Source organism: Mytilus californianus, unplaced genomic scaffold (assembly GCF_021869535.1).
Source record: "Mytilus californianus isolate M0D057914Y unplaced genomic scaffold, xbMytCali1.0.p SCAF_2, whole genome shotgun sequence".
Classification (NCBI taxonomy): domain Eukaryota; kingdom Metazoa; phylum Mollusca; class Bivalvia; order Mytilida; family Mytilidae; genus Mytilus; species Mytilus californianus.
The window spans coordinates 8,003,018-8,021,857 of record NW_026262668.1 but is presented as its reverse complement, the minus strand read 5'-3'; the positions used below and the strand labels follow the sequence as shown (position 1 = coordinate 8,021,857).

Here is an 18,840-nt window from a genome sequence, read left to right as displayed (position 1 = left end):
AAGCTGACCCCGGTTTGACCCCATTTCTTAAAGCAACAATGGAAGTCATGTGACTACCCTATTTGGGCATTTTTTGGGTCATTTTTTCCTCAACTGAAACAACTCTGTTTCCTCCAAAAAGTCATATAAAATGAAATCAAAGCATGCTGTACGTTACAAATGCCAATTGTGTATACTTTTTAGAAGTTCTCACATAAAAATTGTTTTGATTAAACGTACTGAATTAGAATGCAAAGCCTTCAAACCAAAGGTCTTCACTCGTCGCGTCAAGTTTTTTCAACATATCAGTTGAAATTTCTTTCTTAACTTCTGGGGAACCTATGCTGAATTTAAAATATGTGATGAGGCTTTTTATAAACTGGCCCGTGTCAAATTTGTGCCACTTAATACGCTTTAATACGCAAATGTGCCACTTCGATGTGTCGATATTTCTGACGAAGCGGTGCCGATAGTAATTTACGAGTTACGTCCCTTTGTTGACACTTTTCATGAACAAACTTATTGGTACTATCATATATATTATTATTATATTAAGCACCATAGGCTGTTATATACAAGTGGATATTATTAAAATAATTTGACTAAATATATTTTGATACTAAAGACATATGTAAAACAATTAGGTAAACACATTTTATCACGTTTACAACAATTTCACAACTGAAATAGGGCTTTGATATTACTGATTACTCTGAGTCTATGCCAAAATATATTATTCCAAGGGTAACTTTAATATTTATATTTTGGTAAATAGTTTTACTGCTGTAACCAAATTATATCAACACAGAAATAAATTTCTACTACATAAAGACAAGGGGTAGCCAAAATATGCATGAATACTGATTACTGGATCTAGACAGGGTTAAAATGATCACAAACAGGAATTCTGTTTCAATATTGATACCTGATCCTACCTTTTTCATTTACATTTAAAAGAAATAATAATCATAGTATTCTCAATGTAAATTCTTCATTATTTGAAATAAAAGGAAATTGGTTTGCAATCCTTATATGATTAAACTAAATATAATAATACATTTTGTCTCATTGATTCCATGCAAGTTCTAATGAATGGACTCAAATTATAAAAAAAAGCCTAAACCAATGGATAATTATTTAAAGGGTTTATAGCCTAATCATGAACTTGCGAATAAATAAGCTCGGTCTCATATTTTTCTTCTTCTATTTAAAGAATCAAACAAATTTGCATATTAAAAGTATTTCAGAGCAGTTTCTGAGTGCTAAGTCAACAATTATGTTTTAGATCACAAGTCATATTTAAGTCACACTTCATGTAAGTATGAAAATGCGTTGAATAAGAGTGATTAAAATGCAAGTCTGAAAGAGATTGTTTTAAGTTCAAAGGACAAGACTTTTGCATTTACTTTTGCAGGATTCCTTCAAAACAAAAAAAAATGATACTAGCAATGAATGAGTTTTTTTAGCCACCTTATGGGAGTTTCCTTACCTTATTGTTTTAGTTAACGTCAAACATTTCACTTAAAGAGAACAATTAATCCAGTCAAATTCACAGCTGAACTCGCCATTGCTTTTTCAAACAAACACACTAAATGTGTGTACATTATGTTCAGATGCATGTTGACATCGATGTGTAAGACCAAAAAAAATACAATGTCAAGAAATGTCTTTCTTTTGGAATTTAGTTCAAACGGGGTTTCCTAAGGGGTGACAGAACGTTAGACTTGATTTTTTTTTGTTAACTTTGAGATACGTATTATTAATTTGTTATATAGTATAATCTTTGTTTATCTGTGAAATAAAGAAGAAAAAATAACAATTTCGCATAATCTATTAACGCAATTGTTAAAAGACGACCAATTTAGGTATTATTTTCTATAATAATAAGACACATGCTTAAAAGATAGAAAGACATCAATTTCTGACCCCAATGGCAAGTAAGAAACAGAAAATAGAAAATTTTCCAAATTACCGCCAAATTATTTTTTCCGCGAAATTAACGCAATTTCAGAATGGCGGGCTTTAATATCAGTCCCATATTGTTGTCTTAAGAAAGTAGCAACAACGGTCGTTTCTAAGGGCTTGCTTTCCGACTGCATGCGACGTCAACAGTCTTCTTTTAAAAATGAGCAAATAAAATATGTTACGAGCATCCATTTCTTAAAAAATGAATAGTAAGCATGGACAAATGTCAAATTGTTCTAAATATTTGAAAAAATAAATAAAAAAATTCGTTTTTTAAGGACGTGAATTTAAGCATAGATGCAATTTGGGTACTCCTCATTACAGAACCATGGATCGTTTGGAGGTCGGTTCAAACCCATTTTTCTATGATTCATTATGGATTTAAATCTAAATTGGCGGAACTATATAGTAAATAAGGATACATCTACAAAATAAACACAAAATGGAAACTTTTGTCTGGATCATAAATAAACGTAGGCGAAAAAACTGTCAAAATAGGTGCAATTTAGGTACCCTCACGTTAGCCAATTTTCAACACGAAGTTTGCAAATTTGACGTTTCAGCAATTTTAGCCTGTATTTTATACTGCAATGTTAAAAGCCTCTCGCTTCGATTTTTAAAATAGCTCAGGAACCTTGATTTTTGCAACGACAGTCATTATGTTTCGTCAAGGATTTTGTAAAGTGAGAATTAAGGATTGGAATCTCGTGGACTATTTGAATTCTCACTACAGTATACAAATCCTTGCTTTCGTTTAAATGGTGTATATTGTTGTGTATATTTGTTTTCTGTCCCCGCAACCTGTCTATCACTTAAATTAAAGTTAAAACAGACATTTTTTTTCAAAATTCCTCATCATTTCAATAAAATTTCCGTGACCCGTATCCGATTTCTTTAGTCACGATGATAATATTCAAATAAGCAAAGTGGCGTTGATTTCTGGATATGGCCATATTTGCTAAAAGGTTATGATGAACCTTAAACTATGTTTGGTTTATTTTGTCACAAATCATATAAGATCCATTTGTTGAATTTAATTCTCGCCTATTTTATGGGTCATAGAAGAATGTGGTAGGGATAAGCCGCTAGAATAGGTATTAACCTTTTCAAGCAATATGATATATATATGTATGATAAGGTTTCTGATTATATATCATAACTCAAGTATCTTTAAAAATCTAGAATTTAAAATTGATACTATAGATCACAAGAGCATTACTTAAGGAACAAAATAAGCTAAGAGTATTGATAGATTATGGAACTCCTTTTCGAGATATATTTATTTATTTTTTAATGGCGGGAAAAGGCTGACTCGGACTTTTACCTTATATTTAGCATTGTCATTATTTGGGTCTCAAAGCGTAAGAAAAGAAATCTAGTATCTGCTTAAATTTTGGCAAATGACCTTTTATGAGCTATTGAAGTCTTATATGAACAGAAAAGTGGTTGATATGAGGCAAACTATTTACCTGTATCGTAGGAAAAAACACAAGAAGTCCGAACATCTGACAAAAATCCCTAAACCTGACTACATCATTTTAAAAACACTTCTCATTCAGACCAAGGGAAGAGGAAGTCTTTACTTTTCCACACACATGCTTAACATTTTGGGTCGGAAGGTAGGCCAACGATTGAATTAAAACAAAAAAATGTTTGTTTCTACAGAAGACAACATGTTGATTTTGATTGCGCTGGACAGGTTGCAAAATTAGGAAGGTCGAGTTTGTCGAAATACAGGTTTTTTTTAGTGTTATTGGTTGCAGTTACATTTACTTGAAATTAAATAAGCTTTGGTACATGGATTTCCCAAATGTAATTTTTGTTTGTTTATTTTTATTTTTAGTTGGATTCTCCACTATGCAAACTTATAAATGTGTTCTGGTTGGTTCTTTACGATTGGGGTATGGTCGCATTCAGTTCTTTTTTTCAAACAGAATATCATTTGATGAGCATCAATGGAGTAATTTAAGCAGCTCGTCAATTATGAGTTACTTTGTAAAAATGTACTGTTCAAAATTTACTCTGAGTACAGACAAACGTGTGTATTTTTAATAGTTTTAAGAAGCACACAAAAATTAGAATACTTTTTATGCATTGGAATTGATCTTTCTATATCCAGTCATACCTTAAAACTTTAAGTCCACATGTTTAGCTGAACCTACAGTAAAACTTGTGGTATAAACACGGCCATGTTTGTCAATTTCTTGAGATGAATCTTAACATTAGATATGGATCGTGAACTATGCTTAAAGTAATCATAACATACATATTAAAAAGGTCAAATGAAAGCCTTTTTCCCCTTATTTCATGATATATGCACATTATCTTCGCTTAAAGTGTTATAATTTTGATGGTTTAGTTATATGTTATTTTGCTTTAAACACTTTTATATTCAGTACATGAACCAAAAAGAATCATTAGTACATGCAGGTCTATGTTTTACCCGAGAACTTGTATCGGTATTTATATACGATTTATGTTTGACATTGTAATTACATGTAAATATAACATAAACAGGAAACTTCAATTTCACTTTGTCTTTCCGTTTGTTATCGTTCATTGATTTCTGACTAATTTCACGTGGTATGTATGGCACACTAGTTTCTTTATTTTACAAATTTCTAGTGTAAGGTTTGATATTGATATTTTTGGATTTATTATTCACCCCGAGTCTTGTGTAGCTTTAGTCGAGCATTTTGATATTGCATTGAAGTTGATCTGGTTAAATTAATACAGTGTCATATGATCATAAGGCCAGCAGTTGTACAGCTTGTCGATCTGCATCACCGCAATGCTATTTATTAGATGGGGAATTAAAGAATGTTAAAGGAACATTTAGTTACATTTGGTTACACAGGCATTTATAAGAACATCACTATTTTTCCTGTTTCCATGGGATCCAATGTAATGTTACAATTTTCCATCAAATATCACTGCGGTGATGACGATCGACGAACTAATAAAGCCGCTAGCAGAGAACTGTTTACTATTGGATAATATGACACAATGTATCTACCAAATTATGATTTGCTGCTGTTGATCCTGCAAGATGTATTACGCTATCACTTTTTATATTGCATTTTTATTCAACAGCTTGTACAACTCGTCTTGGTTTGAGCCGCATGTTTGTTTGCAGTTACGCCGAGGTCCGACTTTGACAGCATTGCAAAGCTGAAATCATCCCTTGTGTCGTAAATTTCTGTTTTAATTCTATCTTCATTATAAAAATAAAGAGATGAGGTATGATTGCCAATGAGACAACTATCCACCAAAGTTCAAATAAAGTGGATGTAAACAATTATAGGCAACCGTACGGCCTTCAACCATGAGAAAAACCCATACAGTATAGTCGGCTATAAAAGGCCCCGACATAAAAAATATATAACAATCAAATTGAGAAATTGTCAATTTCTAGATAAAAGAGTTGTGTTACGTTTTTGTAACATTTATTTTTGAAATAGGTCAAATTCTACTTTTTTTTTAAACAAACCCTTGTCCATGCGCAGTCATTCTATTCATCTTTTCGTATTTGCGATTCTTGGACTGCGTACCTTGTAAATTGACCGTTCACTGGTCTCGACAAATGACGTTATTTTCTTTTATAAAATCTTTCAAGCTTTTTGAGCAGTTCTTAAGTGATTCTAAAACATTGATGTTAATTAAGATCCTAAACGGGTTTAGATACCGTACTGTAATGCTCAATTTTGCGAATTTTGGCTTAATTGAGTCTTAGTTGGCATTTTATGGTAACAAATAATACAAAAAATGAATTCCGTTCGCGCAACACATGTTACTGACTTGAGCTTCTGCTGCAGTTAAGAATTAAAGTTTTGAAAGCCAAAAATAAAACCTTTGAGAGCACAAACCTCAAAAGAACCTTAATAGAACAGTCAAATTCGTCCCAGGAAGAAAATATTACTTCATTTGTGAACAAATTTCAGTGTTAAAATTTCCCCATAATATAGCCTCAAAATAAAAAGTTTACCAACATTCTCTCAGAATCTCAAAAAACCTTCCTGAACTGATTTGATAGTTTTCAATAAGTTATACCTAGTCTGCCATATAAATACATTCAAATATGTTAGCAGAAAATGGGCTTCAATTTAAATCCAAACCCAATACCTGACATCCATAACTGGTCACATAGTATCAGCTTTTTACAACAATACAAATCAAATTACTTTCAGATCTCAAAGAATACTAGTATTGAAAGCGACGGAATAAGTACGAAAAGCCCGTGCCCTCTCAACGAACGGAGTCAGGTTTTTTCAGGCCAATTTGTTCTCATGGTGGAAAAACTTAAGATCTAAAGATTATATTATCAAATGTTCAAATTCTCCTCTATCGTCCTGAACATGTATGAAATATTTGCCACTGTACGTTAAGCAATCAACAATCAATCAGAAAATATCAAAAGCACTAAATGGAACAGCGAAAAACCGAAATATCTGATTTATTGATTGATTGGTTGGTTGGTTGGTTGAAAAGTGTGTTTAACCAGGTTTTATAAAATAGTTATCAAGTTAACGTATTCTCGTCCTGATAACGCATTTAATGTTTGGAACTGGACGTTAAGCATCAAGTTCAAGATAAATGTCACCAACAACAGAATGATATGCATCAAATAATAACACTTCTTAATTTAAGTCTTTCACGCAAATTAAAATGGACATTATTCGAACATAAACATTTCATTCGAAAAGATAAAGAGGCCCTCATGTATATCGAGACCAAAGTATCCATAATATCTATAAAAAATATTAAATAGAAAAATCTGCAATCTTCAATCTATAAGCAAGTAATTTTTTTTTTAAATATTTTTCTGTCATATTTTTCCTTAAAAAAACACATTTATTTTAAATCAGTGCCTGGTGGCTTATCGTCTAGTAAGTCTATGCAGAAAAGGGCTGAAAAAGGCTGAAAAATCTGCGTCCAGGATGTCATCACATTTGATAAACTAAAAGTTTTCTTGACGACTTTGGGTTAAAATCATCGCTTTTTATAACAAAGAAATTTTAATATTTATGTTATTAATGAAACAACATCTATTACATTATTACTCTATTTGGGCCATCGTGTCTAAGGAAATAAACAAAATTGCATGAACAGATATTTTGATTCACTGAATAATTCAATATATTTGAAATCTTTCATGAAAACAATATTTATGATCTGTATCTTAGTCAATATAATCTTTTAAAGCTCACCTCACACAAATAAACAATTCTAATTTGTTTCAAATGTTTTATTGGCTTTGGTTGGGTTTTATATGTACACCCAATATCCAATTGGTAAATAGTTCTTCCGCCCAGACTTCCAGAATGGTGGCAGTTGTCCAATAGTTCAATTTAAATACATTTGTTGTTTCGGTGATTCAGTTGAAATATTTACCATAATGAGACTAATGACTAATGAATAACAGTTCCTTAATTATGATTGTACCTTTAAGTTTTACCTTTCAGTGTGAAATGGAAAAAACAAGACAGTTGTTGATGAATTTCCTAGTATATCCATTGCAATCACAATCTACAGTCAGTTATTCTGAGGTACCAGCTAGATTTTATGAACCGGGAATTCTCCATGGCTACAGACTGACAAATCACAATATCTCGTATTATTTAAAAAGTATCTTCAACGTTCATAATGAGACAGGTAATATTTGGACACATCTGATTGGTTTTGTGCTAGTAGCGTATGTTTTAGCACAGTATGGAACGATATTTGAATTTTGGAAAGAACGCCATTCCTGTCCAATATTAATTTATGGAATTACCGCTCTTGTGTTGAACGCATTGAGCACAAATGCACATATCTTCCATTCGATGTCTTTAAGTGTGCATGACATCGTGTATTTGCTTGACTACTGCGGAATTTCATTTATGGGGTTTGGTAGTGGAGTTCTGGTCCTTTGTATGTTCACAGATGATCCTACCTATAGAACAGTTAACAGTTTTTATTTTGCTTTATTATGGATATCGTCCTTTGTTCTATTTGCAATATTATGCTTTCTGAGATTAACACCAGGAATGAATAAAAAAATCCGAAAGTATCTCACAGTTGCCACATGTGGTACACATTTAACGCTGATAGCTATTTTAATTGCACCAAGATACTATCACTGTTATATGGACAGTGAATGCAGTATTTGGTCACTGAACAATATCAGTCTGATGTTTTTATTGTCAGCTCTGCAAGGATTTGCACTTGGTAGCCACTTACCAGAGGTAATATTTCCAGGATGGTTTGATATACTTGGTCATAGTCATCAATGGTTACACATCTTTAGTGTCTGGCAGGAGATGACTGTGTTAAAAGTTGGATACACAGAACTAATTCGAGGATCGACACGTGATCGTAATTTTCCAACTATTTCATTTTTGTTATCAACAACTTTTTTGTTGTTATTCATGAAACTTTGCTTTCTTTTTTACATGGTTAGAAAACATTTGAAAAGTCGTAAACATAGACATTGAATACATATTTACTATCAATAATAAAAACCTGTCTTGTTGCTCCATTCCATTTTGGAAATGTTAAACTTTTGTACATAAGTCGTTAGTTTTCTCGTTTGAATTGTTTTACATTTGTCATTTCGGGTCCTTTTATAGGTGACTATGCGGTATGAGTTCATTGCTGAAGGCCGTACGGTGACCTATAGTCTTAAACTTCTATGTCAATTGGTCTGTGGTAGAGAGTTGTCTTATTGGCATCTTCTTAATCTATATGTATATATTCATTATATTATATAGGTTTGAACGTTGTTTTCAATTTAGACTTGTTTTCATTATATTATATATATATTTTTCATAAACATAAATTTTATCTTATGAACACATATTTTGATTTGTTAAATTCATATTTTGTTTTTATGAATACATATTTAATTTTATGGAAAATATATTTGGTTATATGAACATATATTTATATTTTATAAACAAATATTTTTTTATGAACATATATTAATTTCTTATGCATATATAATTCATTTTATGAACATACATGTGTATATTTATTTTTATGCGTATGATATATTTTGTTTTTATGAACATATGTTTAATTTTTATGAACAATTATCTATTTTTATAAACACATATTTAATTTTTTGTGAATATTGAAATGTTTGACATGCCATACACAATGAACTCTTTGTAAAATTTTACGGCAGCAAAGAGACTATTTTCAGGGAATTAAAGAATCCACATGTTTAGAAAGTATGATAGAAATATGTTGCCAGCTTCTGTAAGAATTATCTTTCAGAAGCCATTAAGTCGGGCAGAAATATGAGGGAACTATTGAAACAAAGGACATTAATTCAAATGTTAATCCAGAACAATTTTTTTTTACATGTATTTTGGCAGTGGGAATACTTTCTGAACTTTTAAAACTAGATAATATATAAATAAAGTGGTTAGACGCAATAAATCCAAATGTCTTCAAAATATCAACCACTGTTATCTGGGAATCACCTGCACATATTTTAATTATCGTCTTTACAGTGGAAAGTTCCATCAAAAATCAAATTGGCTCGCGAAACTCTAGTTTATAAATCAAACAATGACTCAGATATGAATAGTAATAGATATTCATCTGTTTTCTATAATTATCTAGTTCATGTGTTTCTCAAACTGTTTATGACGTTTTTACACTAAATCCGTTGTATGTGTACTACTTGATACTATAGTTTTAGAGAACATGAATTATGTATTAGTTGTGATTGACTTTGAACTAGCTTTCAGTAACTGTGATCACTCTTATAGCGGTGCTTCAGGCTTTTTGTCTATTGTTAGTATGTCAGTTGTTTTTTGTGCTTCGTACCTATCTATTGAGTTATGCCATTTGCGACTGATTTTTACAGTTCGTTCTTATGTTGTGGTGTTACATCACTGTCTCAGGTTAGGGAGGGAATATATGATTTACGACTTATATACATAAACATATCTTTTATGTATAACTGATTTACATTTTTACTTTGTCTGATTTGTATGCAGATGATACTACTGTTCATTACTCATCTGGATCAGTAAGTGATATTTATTTTATGTAAAATATAAACATTCAAAATTCTAGAGCTTTTTGTAAAGCAATGATATAGTTATGATTGCAACTAGATCAAAATCTATGTTAGCAGGATCAAATCGCAATAAAAACGGTGGACTGAAATCTGAAAAATGTAAGACGATGTAACGCTCTAAAATCTGTCTCAAATTCATGAAATCTCTAATTAGTAATGCATAGATTATTTTTCAAATTGGTATGTTGTTGATGCATAAATTTCTATTTTAATGATGTTAATGATAGATTCACTGACATCGTTTTTTCCAGAACGCATCAATAAAAGTGGTGTTGTAAGTGAAAAAAAATACTGCAAAACGTCGAAATGGCGCATGGCGTTGTAAGCCGTAAAACGTCGATTTTTACGTTTTTTTAATATACTAACTAAGGAACAGATTTGTAAATACACCAAAAAAAAAGTCGGTTTCCCTATGAAGATATAATATCAACCAAACGGAAATTTATGCATAAAATATCATATTGATTTTGAAGAAAAAAATATGCATTTGTAATTGGAGATTTTGTGATTTTTAAAAGATACAATTAAGACCGTCTTCGACGATTTTATGTGCTTTGTATACAAATGTTCATCTATAATAAAACAATTCAAATAGTAATGTTTCAGAAAATAAAAGAGACAAATGCATTATTTGTTTCGATTTTCAGCTAAAGTCCGATAAGCCAACTTTTTTTTACCAAAAGGAGTAGAGGCCCAGTTTTGGTCCAAGAAAATAAAGTTTATGAAAACTATTAAAATTTGCACATAATGTTTTGAAATGCGTAAAATCAAGAAATATAAATTAATTACATAACATTTTTTGTGTTATGACGCTAGACGTCATCATGCGTCATAATATGCCCCGTTTTCATGAAAACTAAGAACACTGAAGAATGTTTGCAGTTTCCCATCGTTATTTCTTTTGTGGAAACATCGTGCGCAGCCAAATACAAAAACAAATAAATAAGAGAAGCTTTATTATAACTATTGACATAATCTCACCAAATATAAAGTTGTTTCTTGGGTGCGCATGTACTTTTTTAATCCAATATATATTTACAAGTTTTAAGAATATGTATGGTAACTTTTTAATTTACACTAATATACGGGCCACATAAGGGCATTATTGCTACCACTCAAAATTTTACCAAAATCTGTGGCATAGCCCATTTCCTGTACCTTGACCTAAAGTTCATACTATCTTAACGGTAAACTTAAAACATTTTTTTTAACAATTTCATAAGGAGTAGTAATTTCCAAGAATGTCAAAGCGTTTTTTTCTGGACATTTTGAAATTATGTTTTATCCAGAAACCATAACTTTTCACTGGGTTTTTTTTTAGAAATATATTAAAGGAATAGAATCAATATCAAAAATTGTAAACTACAAGTTTATATAAAAATAAAAAGATGTATGATTGGCCATGAAACAACTCTCCACCAGAAACCAAATGACGTAGAAGTAAGAAATTATAAGCCACCGTACGACCTTCAACAATGAGCAAAACCCATATCCCGCATAGCAAGCTATAAAAGGCCCCGAAATGACAAATGTACAACAATACAAACGAGAAAACTAACGGACTGATTTATGTACGAAACAATTAACAGAAAAAAAATGATATACAGCAACAAATGACAACTTCTGAATTATATGTGCTCTCCAAGCTGCGAAGATTCGCATCTGAATGACTATAACTGTGTCGGAGTTCTGTTGCAAATACATAATGTATTCATGCATACGTAACCCCGCCACATTCTGTATGTGCCTGTCCCAAGTCAGGAGCATGTAATTCGGTGGTTGTCGTTTGTTGCTGTTTATCATATTTGTTTTTGGTTCATTATTTTGTACCTAAATCAGGCCTTTGGTTTTCTTGTTTGAATTGTTAAACTACATGTGTCATTTTGGGGCCTTTTATTGCTGACTATGCGGTATGGGTTTTACTCATTATTGAAGGCCGTACAATTTCTGTGTCATTTGGAGAGTTGTCTCATTGGCAGTCATACTGCATCTTCTTATTTATATATATATATACATTATGTGCACGGGTTACACTGGAAATCGCTTTGACAATAGAGAAGATAACAACGGGAAAATGAAAAAAAAAACACACATCGATGGAAAATTGATAACACCACGGCCAAAAAGAATAAAACGACGAAAAAACAAACATCAGTGAGTCTACAAATATGAAAAATCAGATTAACCAATATAACTAGGGGCAAACTCATGTTCTCCGGAACTGGCATGATAATAGGAACTGCTTTATACATGTAAAAGCAAAAGAAAGCATAATAAACTTTTAGGTTCATTGATATATACATATACGCTTGACTGTCACGGAAAAAAGAGAGCAATCGGAAACCAATTTAAAAAGGTCAAGGTTTTGCTCATTCGTTATTTTCTGGAAACAAACATCAAATACTGTTTTTTGAATCTTTAAAGGACATTACAACTGAATGGTTAAAAACTTGTCATTTTCGAAAAATGGTGATAAGTGGTCCGGAAACCATTTATTTGGAGAATTTTCCTTAATTGTTACCTGAACAGAACAATACCGAAAGTTCAAAACTACATCTCAGTAAAGCTGACAAAAGTAAAAAAAAAAATATCATCTAACTTTCAACAAAATCTATGGCTTTAGATGAACACAACGCAGAGAAACACAAAAAGAAAACAGAACAATTTTTTTTTAATTTCGAGAGGAGAGGTAGGACTACTGTTCAAACATAATCCGATGTAGTGATTTTGATTGGTAAATAATATCAATCAAAAGCGAAAAAAAATCCCTTTGTATCTCATTTATGTATACCCACGTTATGATATGTTCAAAACATGATTACAAACACCATGACAATCACACAATAACAAAAACGTGGACTCTTTTCTTACATAACCTGCTAAAAATCATAGTATTCAAATAGTGATTTATTTGATACTTTTTCCTTCGTTTGGTATTGTTGGTATATGTAGTTTCTGTTAAAGATTTTTTTCCGAAAACGTCTACCCTAATGGCTATTTATCTCTTGAAATACAGATATTGATACTTACATATGGCTGAAGACGTATAGTAACCTATACAAGTCTTTGGTTTTTTTTTGTGTCGTCGGATTGTGACCTCATTAACCAACACGTCCTTTTTTTCATGTCTAAGCTTATGATTAATTACTGTTTTGTGCTACTCCATATACATTTTTTCTTGCTTTCATTTTGTATACCATACTTTCCCTGTATTTATGATCAGGATAATATTCAATGCTACTCAATGAAAATAATACTTGAAAGTTTTGGCACGTCCAATATCTTCATCAAGAACGCTCAATCAATAGTTCTTTAAAACCAAGGATGTTTAAATAATTGAAACTTGAACGCTATATAGCAAAAACGCTAAAAAAAAAGGAAAGTCAAATCCATCTTATGTTGATATCATGTACTTATACTTCGCCATTACACAATGCTCTTTGCTGAATGTTTATGTAATGACGTCTTTGCACTAAATTAGTAGGATGTGAACTTATTTATACCGTAGTCTGGGAGAACATGGTTTTATTTATAAGTTGTTATTGGCTTTGAATTAACTTTCAGTAACTGCGAGTACACTTAAATCGGTACCTTGTGTCTTTATTCTTTGTATAAGTTTTTTTGTGCTTCGTGAAAATTTGACGAGTCAAGCCATTTCCAACTGAATTTTACAGTTTGTTGTGCTGTTGCACCATTGTCACAGGTTAGGGGAGGGTTAAGCGCTCATAATCATGTTGAACCCCGCTACATTCTTTATGCGCCTGTTTCGAGTTAGGAGCCAGTAATGCAATTGTTGTCGTTGGTTGTTGACTGTTATATCTATTTTTCATTTTTTTGCTTTGTCATAAATCAGGCCGTTAAGTTTTTCGTTTGAATTTATTCATGTTATAGCTGACTTTACGGTATGAGTTTTGCTCATTGATGAAACTTGAAGGCCGCACTCTGACACAAAATTGCTTAAATCTACTTTATTGGAATCCGTTAGTTAGTTAGTTGTCTCATTGGCAATCACACCACATCATAAATGTACAGTCTAAATACTCATTTGTCTCGTCATATCTATATAAGAAAATAATAAAAAAAAAAACACCAAACTTTTCAAATTATTGCAAATTTTATCCCGCTTTGTGTATTAGCCTTTATTTTCTATTGACAGATATTATAACAACTATTTTAAAAGAAAAAATACTAATAAAGCTCAATTAACATGATTATGCGAACTTGTCAAGGAAACGAAAGTTTACATGTATCGTAATTATTTACTGTTCAATAATTTAGTATTATACAGACAAGATCTTATCTATGTTTTATAAAGGGCAATAGTATCTCCATTGCCGTTCACTACCATTAATAATCTTGCATCAATATTATACGAAAGTCCAATTGGTTTCCTAATTCCGTGTTCTACCTTCAAGACAACTATGTGATTGCTTCTGTCACTTGATAGTCTGATAATATTTTCTGAATCTTTTCCGGCTATATACACTTGGTTTTTATGATCTACGGCTATACCACGTGTACCTCGCAAATCAAAACCCCCAACAACCCTAGACACTTCATTATTATACTTTAAAACAAAGACTTTGTCACTGTTATCATCAGAACAATAAACGTAACGTCTTTTACTTAAACATATATCACATGGAAGGAAATTTGTTTTCTTCATTTGGAGAACTTTACCATTGATATCAATTTTTGCGAGCACATTTTCATAGCTTATCCAAATGTGTTCACCTAAACTCGTAAAACTGCTACACTCTGTTCTGCCAATTGGTATTTGCTTACCAAGAGTTAGATCTGACAAGTTTAGGATCTGAATGACACCATTTCTGTCTAAAACCAAAGCTTGATTTCTATCATATGGCGTAACGCATTCGGCTTTGTAACTTAACTTTATAGGAACCGCGTTGGAACCATCTAAATCGCAAACAAAAAGGTAATAATCGTCTTCTTGAATTAAAAGCAATTTATTTCCAGATATAAAACAACCTTTGTTTATTTCAACATTATCTCCCAGTTTTGAGGCCTGAAAGGACTTTACCAATGGCATTTCGGGAGAACCCCCTTTATATGAAACTAATGATTCGTCTTTTGCTGGATTTTGAACATTTAATTCATTAGTCTTGTCATGATGAATTACATCGTGTACCCCAGAAGATTGCTGCTTGTTCTTTGTATCCCCTGGCGCCATATTTTCTACTGTAGAAGGTTTTCCATCTCTTTTTGTATCACTAGCTTTTTTTTTAGTATGCAGTTTGTGTTTGTCTTGGTAAGTTTCCGGTTCAGGCGGCACAATTTCCACTGTACATTTTTCTTCACTCTCTGTGTCACACGTTCTATTTTTAGGCAAGGTAGTATACCGTTCATATGCGTCTTCATTCGTTGTATCACTAGTTTTTCTGTTAGGCAAGTTAACATATCGTTCATATTTGTCTGAGAGAGTTTTGGGTTTAGATGCAACATTTCCCACTTTAGCAGATAGTTCTCCAGCCTTTGCTTTATGTTTAGGCAATGCGGAATACCGTTCATACATGTCTTGGTCATATTCTGGTTTAGACGCAAAACTTCTCGCTTGAGAAATTTTTACTTCTTTACTTGTATTTATAGCTTTTCTTGTAGATAAAGAAGTATACAATTTCTGTTTGTCCTGGTGAGTTTGGGGTTCAGGCGCCACATATTCCACTTCAGATGTGGCTTCATTCTCTGTGTTACTTGTTTTTCTTTGAGGCAAGGTAGTATACCGTTTATTTAAGTCTTGGTGAGTTTCTGGTTCAGACGCAATATTGCCAACTTCAGTAGATTGTCTCTCCTCCTTTGAATAACTAGTTTGTTTCGGAGGCAACGTAGTTACCCTTTCTTGATAGGCATCGAGTTCAGATGCCAAAGTTTCCTCTTTTATTGATTGTTCCTCTATTTTTTCAACTTTAGTTAATTTAACTTGCCATGTAGTATATCGATCATTTTTGGCTTGGAGGGTTTCTGGTTCAGACACTACTGATTCACTTGATTTATTCCAATTTGTTTCACAACCTAGATGTAATACAAATATTTTATTACATACATTTTAATTATCATTTGCTAATAAAATATTAACAAATTTTGAAATATAGAATATAAAAATAACACTAAAAAAGTGCGTCCGATTTTAATTTCACTAGGAACGTTCAAACTTAAGCAAACACTAAAAGCCGAGTATATATATCAAATTGATTTTGCTATAAAACCTAAGGGATCTAGAAATAATATCCAAATCCATATAAGGTCCACTTTGCCCGAAGGAGCTGGAACCCAAGTGTCTTTATAATCTTTAAATTTGTCAACGGAGAATTTAGGGGAAAATGTAATAGCAAAATTACCGAACTTCAAGTTAAATTCAAAAAGGGGCAGTTCATAAAAACTGACAAAACAAATGCTCGACTGTATCAACCAACGGAACGACTGAAAATCAACTGTAATATTCCTGACCTGATACAGACATTTTCCAAAAGGTTTGTTTAAAAGTCATGTCAGAACCGAATCACTGTCTACTGAGTCGATAATACCCTCCTGGACAAGAATGTCGTGAGCAGCGATATCGATCACGTGGCAGAAAATCAAAAATAACACTATATAAATTTAGTTCGTCTGAAGCGCATTTGTAGATATACGCTCAAAGTAAACGCTTGAAACCCAAAACAATTGAAATTCGGGAATATGTAACTTCTTGATAATGCAAGAAGCTTTATTACCATGTACATAGAAAGAATATCCAACTCCATCTAAGTTAAACATTCCCAGAGGGATCCGGAGTTGTAAGCTTATTTTCTTAATCATTTCCAAATTTGTCAACTGAGAATTTAAGTAAGGTATCTTAAAATTCATGTCAGTACCGAATATAGGAAGAGCTAAATTTTTTAAAAGAATAATGAAATAACACTGTCTTTAAAAGTTTTGATAAAAAAATACCAAGACTCTCAAAACCAAATGAAACCAAAAACAGGTTGATAAACAATTCATGTGAATATCTTTCAAATGATCGTGTATGAAGTGACAAACCTTTAAAACAATGTCCTCAATGATAAACCTTATATGGACAATACATATGATTATTTGTCATACATTTTCGAAGATAAGAAGTTAACCAGTCTTTTAAAATCTTCATGGACATGAGTATTTATTTGCAAATTGATATTTACAACATGACTTGTACCTCAAGGAGTGCTAATTTTGTAAATTCACCTTTAATTTGTCAATCTCCTTTCATCTTAAAACAATTTGTGAAGGCACAGGTGCTTAAATGTTATTTTACTATTTGACTACCTTTTTAAAATACATCATAAGTCACTTAATATGTGTGAAATTCTACAAAAGAATGTATTTAGTTCATTAAAATATAGTAGCTCTAAACAAAGCTAAACGCAACATTTTATTCAACAAATATATCCCAAACCAATTGTTACTTTCATTACTGTCTTATCTTATACCTATGACTGAAAACATTAGACAATATTTAATTCAAATGTCTGAATGCGGTTGCATGTGCAATACGGTAGCCTAGACAAGGAGAGTTACTTATGCTGTATCTCTACATTTCAAATGTCTCTTAAGCAATCAATTGACAAAATATAATTGATACACCCCCCTAAAAAAGTTTAAAAAGTTAAAATAGAAATCGAACATCGAACTATCTCTACAAGTGTAACTTCAACTCGTCCAAACCATGCGCCTACCAACTTAAAAGTAATTTTTATGTGTGTAAAGGCGTAAGCTATATGTATACATTTTGGTGTTTTATATTAATTTATTATCATTGACATTTTAATTAATACCCAAAAAGTTTCGTCGATGCGTTCATGATCATGAACAGTCACACAGTAATGACTTCAGGGAGGCATTTCGAACACCAACCTATGCAAATAATAATTTACAACGGCTACGGTAAGCTATTTTGGAGACAACTAACAAACTGGTAACCTACATTTTGGAGTTATCCAATTATAACACAATGTTGACTGCTGTACCCCTATTTTTGACATTTTTACCTATCATGTCTGTTTGTTTTGTTCACACATTGTTGTCATTACAATGGAATTTTATGGGACTGTCACACAAGTGAGAGGTTAAGCTAGCTATAAAACCAGGTTTAATCCACTATTTTCTACACAAGGAAATGCCTGTACCAAGTCAGGAATATGACAGTTGTTTTCCATTCGTTGGTGTTTGAGCTTTTGACTTTGCCATTTGATAAGAGACTTTCCGTTTTGAATTTTCCTTGGAGTTCGGTATTTTTGTTATTTTACTTTATACAATTGTTTTTTTTTATTAGAGTATTTTTTTGATGAATTTGATTTATTATCTATGTGATAGAGTAGATGGTGGTTAAAGCGTTTTAACTTAGTGAATCTTTATAAAATGCTTTCTAAGAAAAAAAAGTATAACAAAAATACCGAACTTCAAGGCAAATTCAAAATTCATAAAAACTGACAAAATCAAACGCTATCGATCGACGGAACAAGTGAAAAACAACTGCCATATTCCTGACATGTTACAGGCATTTTCCGAAAGAAATGGTGGGTTAAATCTGGTTTTATATCTAGCTACTAATTGATTTGGCTATTTTTATGTCCTTTTTGTCATATAGCGTTTCAACTGTTTCGATACTCATACATCCTTGGCTTTCTAGAATTCGGCTTTGAGTGTTCCTGATGAAGGTAAATCCGGTAAAGTGCTTTTGACCCATGAAATTTATAAGTGTTGTTTTCATTTTTTGTTCAGCCCAATAGTCAGCACTTCAGTGTTGACATGAATTGTCATTGATACGGTCATAATTATATAAATTAACTGTT

The 18,840-nt window shown here is 31.9% G+C and overlaps 1 protein-coding gene across 1 annotated transcript; it reads left to right on the top strand.

Annotated features, from left to right (window-relative positions):
* The first annotated feature begins 7,412 nt into the window (after nt 1–7,412).
* Nucleotides 7,413–8,638, top strand: LOC127729210 (membrane progestin receptor gamma-like). The gene has a single exon (XM_052236919.1). It carries the CDS (start codon nt 7,413–7,415, stop codon nt 8,415–8,417), a length of 1,005 nt encoding a protein of 334 aa, XP_052092879.1. The 3' UTR covers nt 8,418–8,638.
* Nucleotides 8,639–18,840: the final 10,202 nt, after the last annotated feature.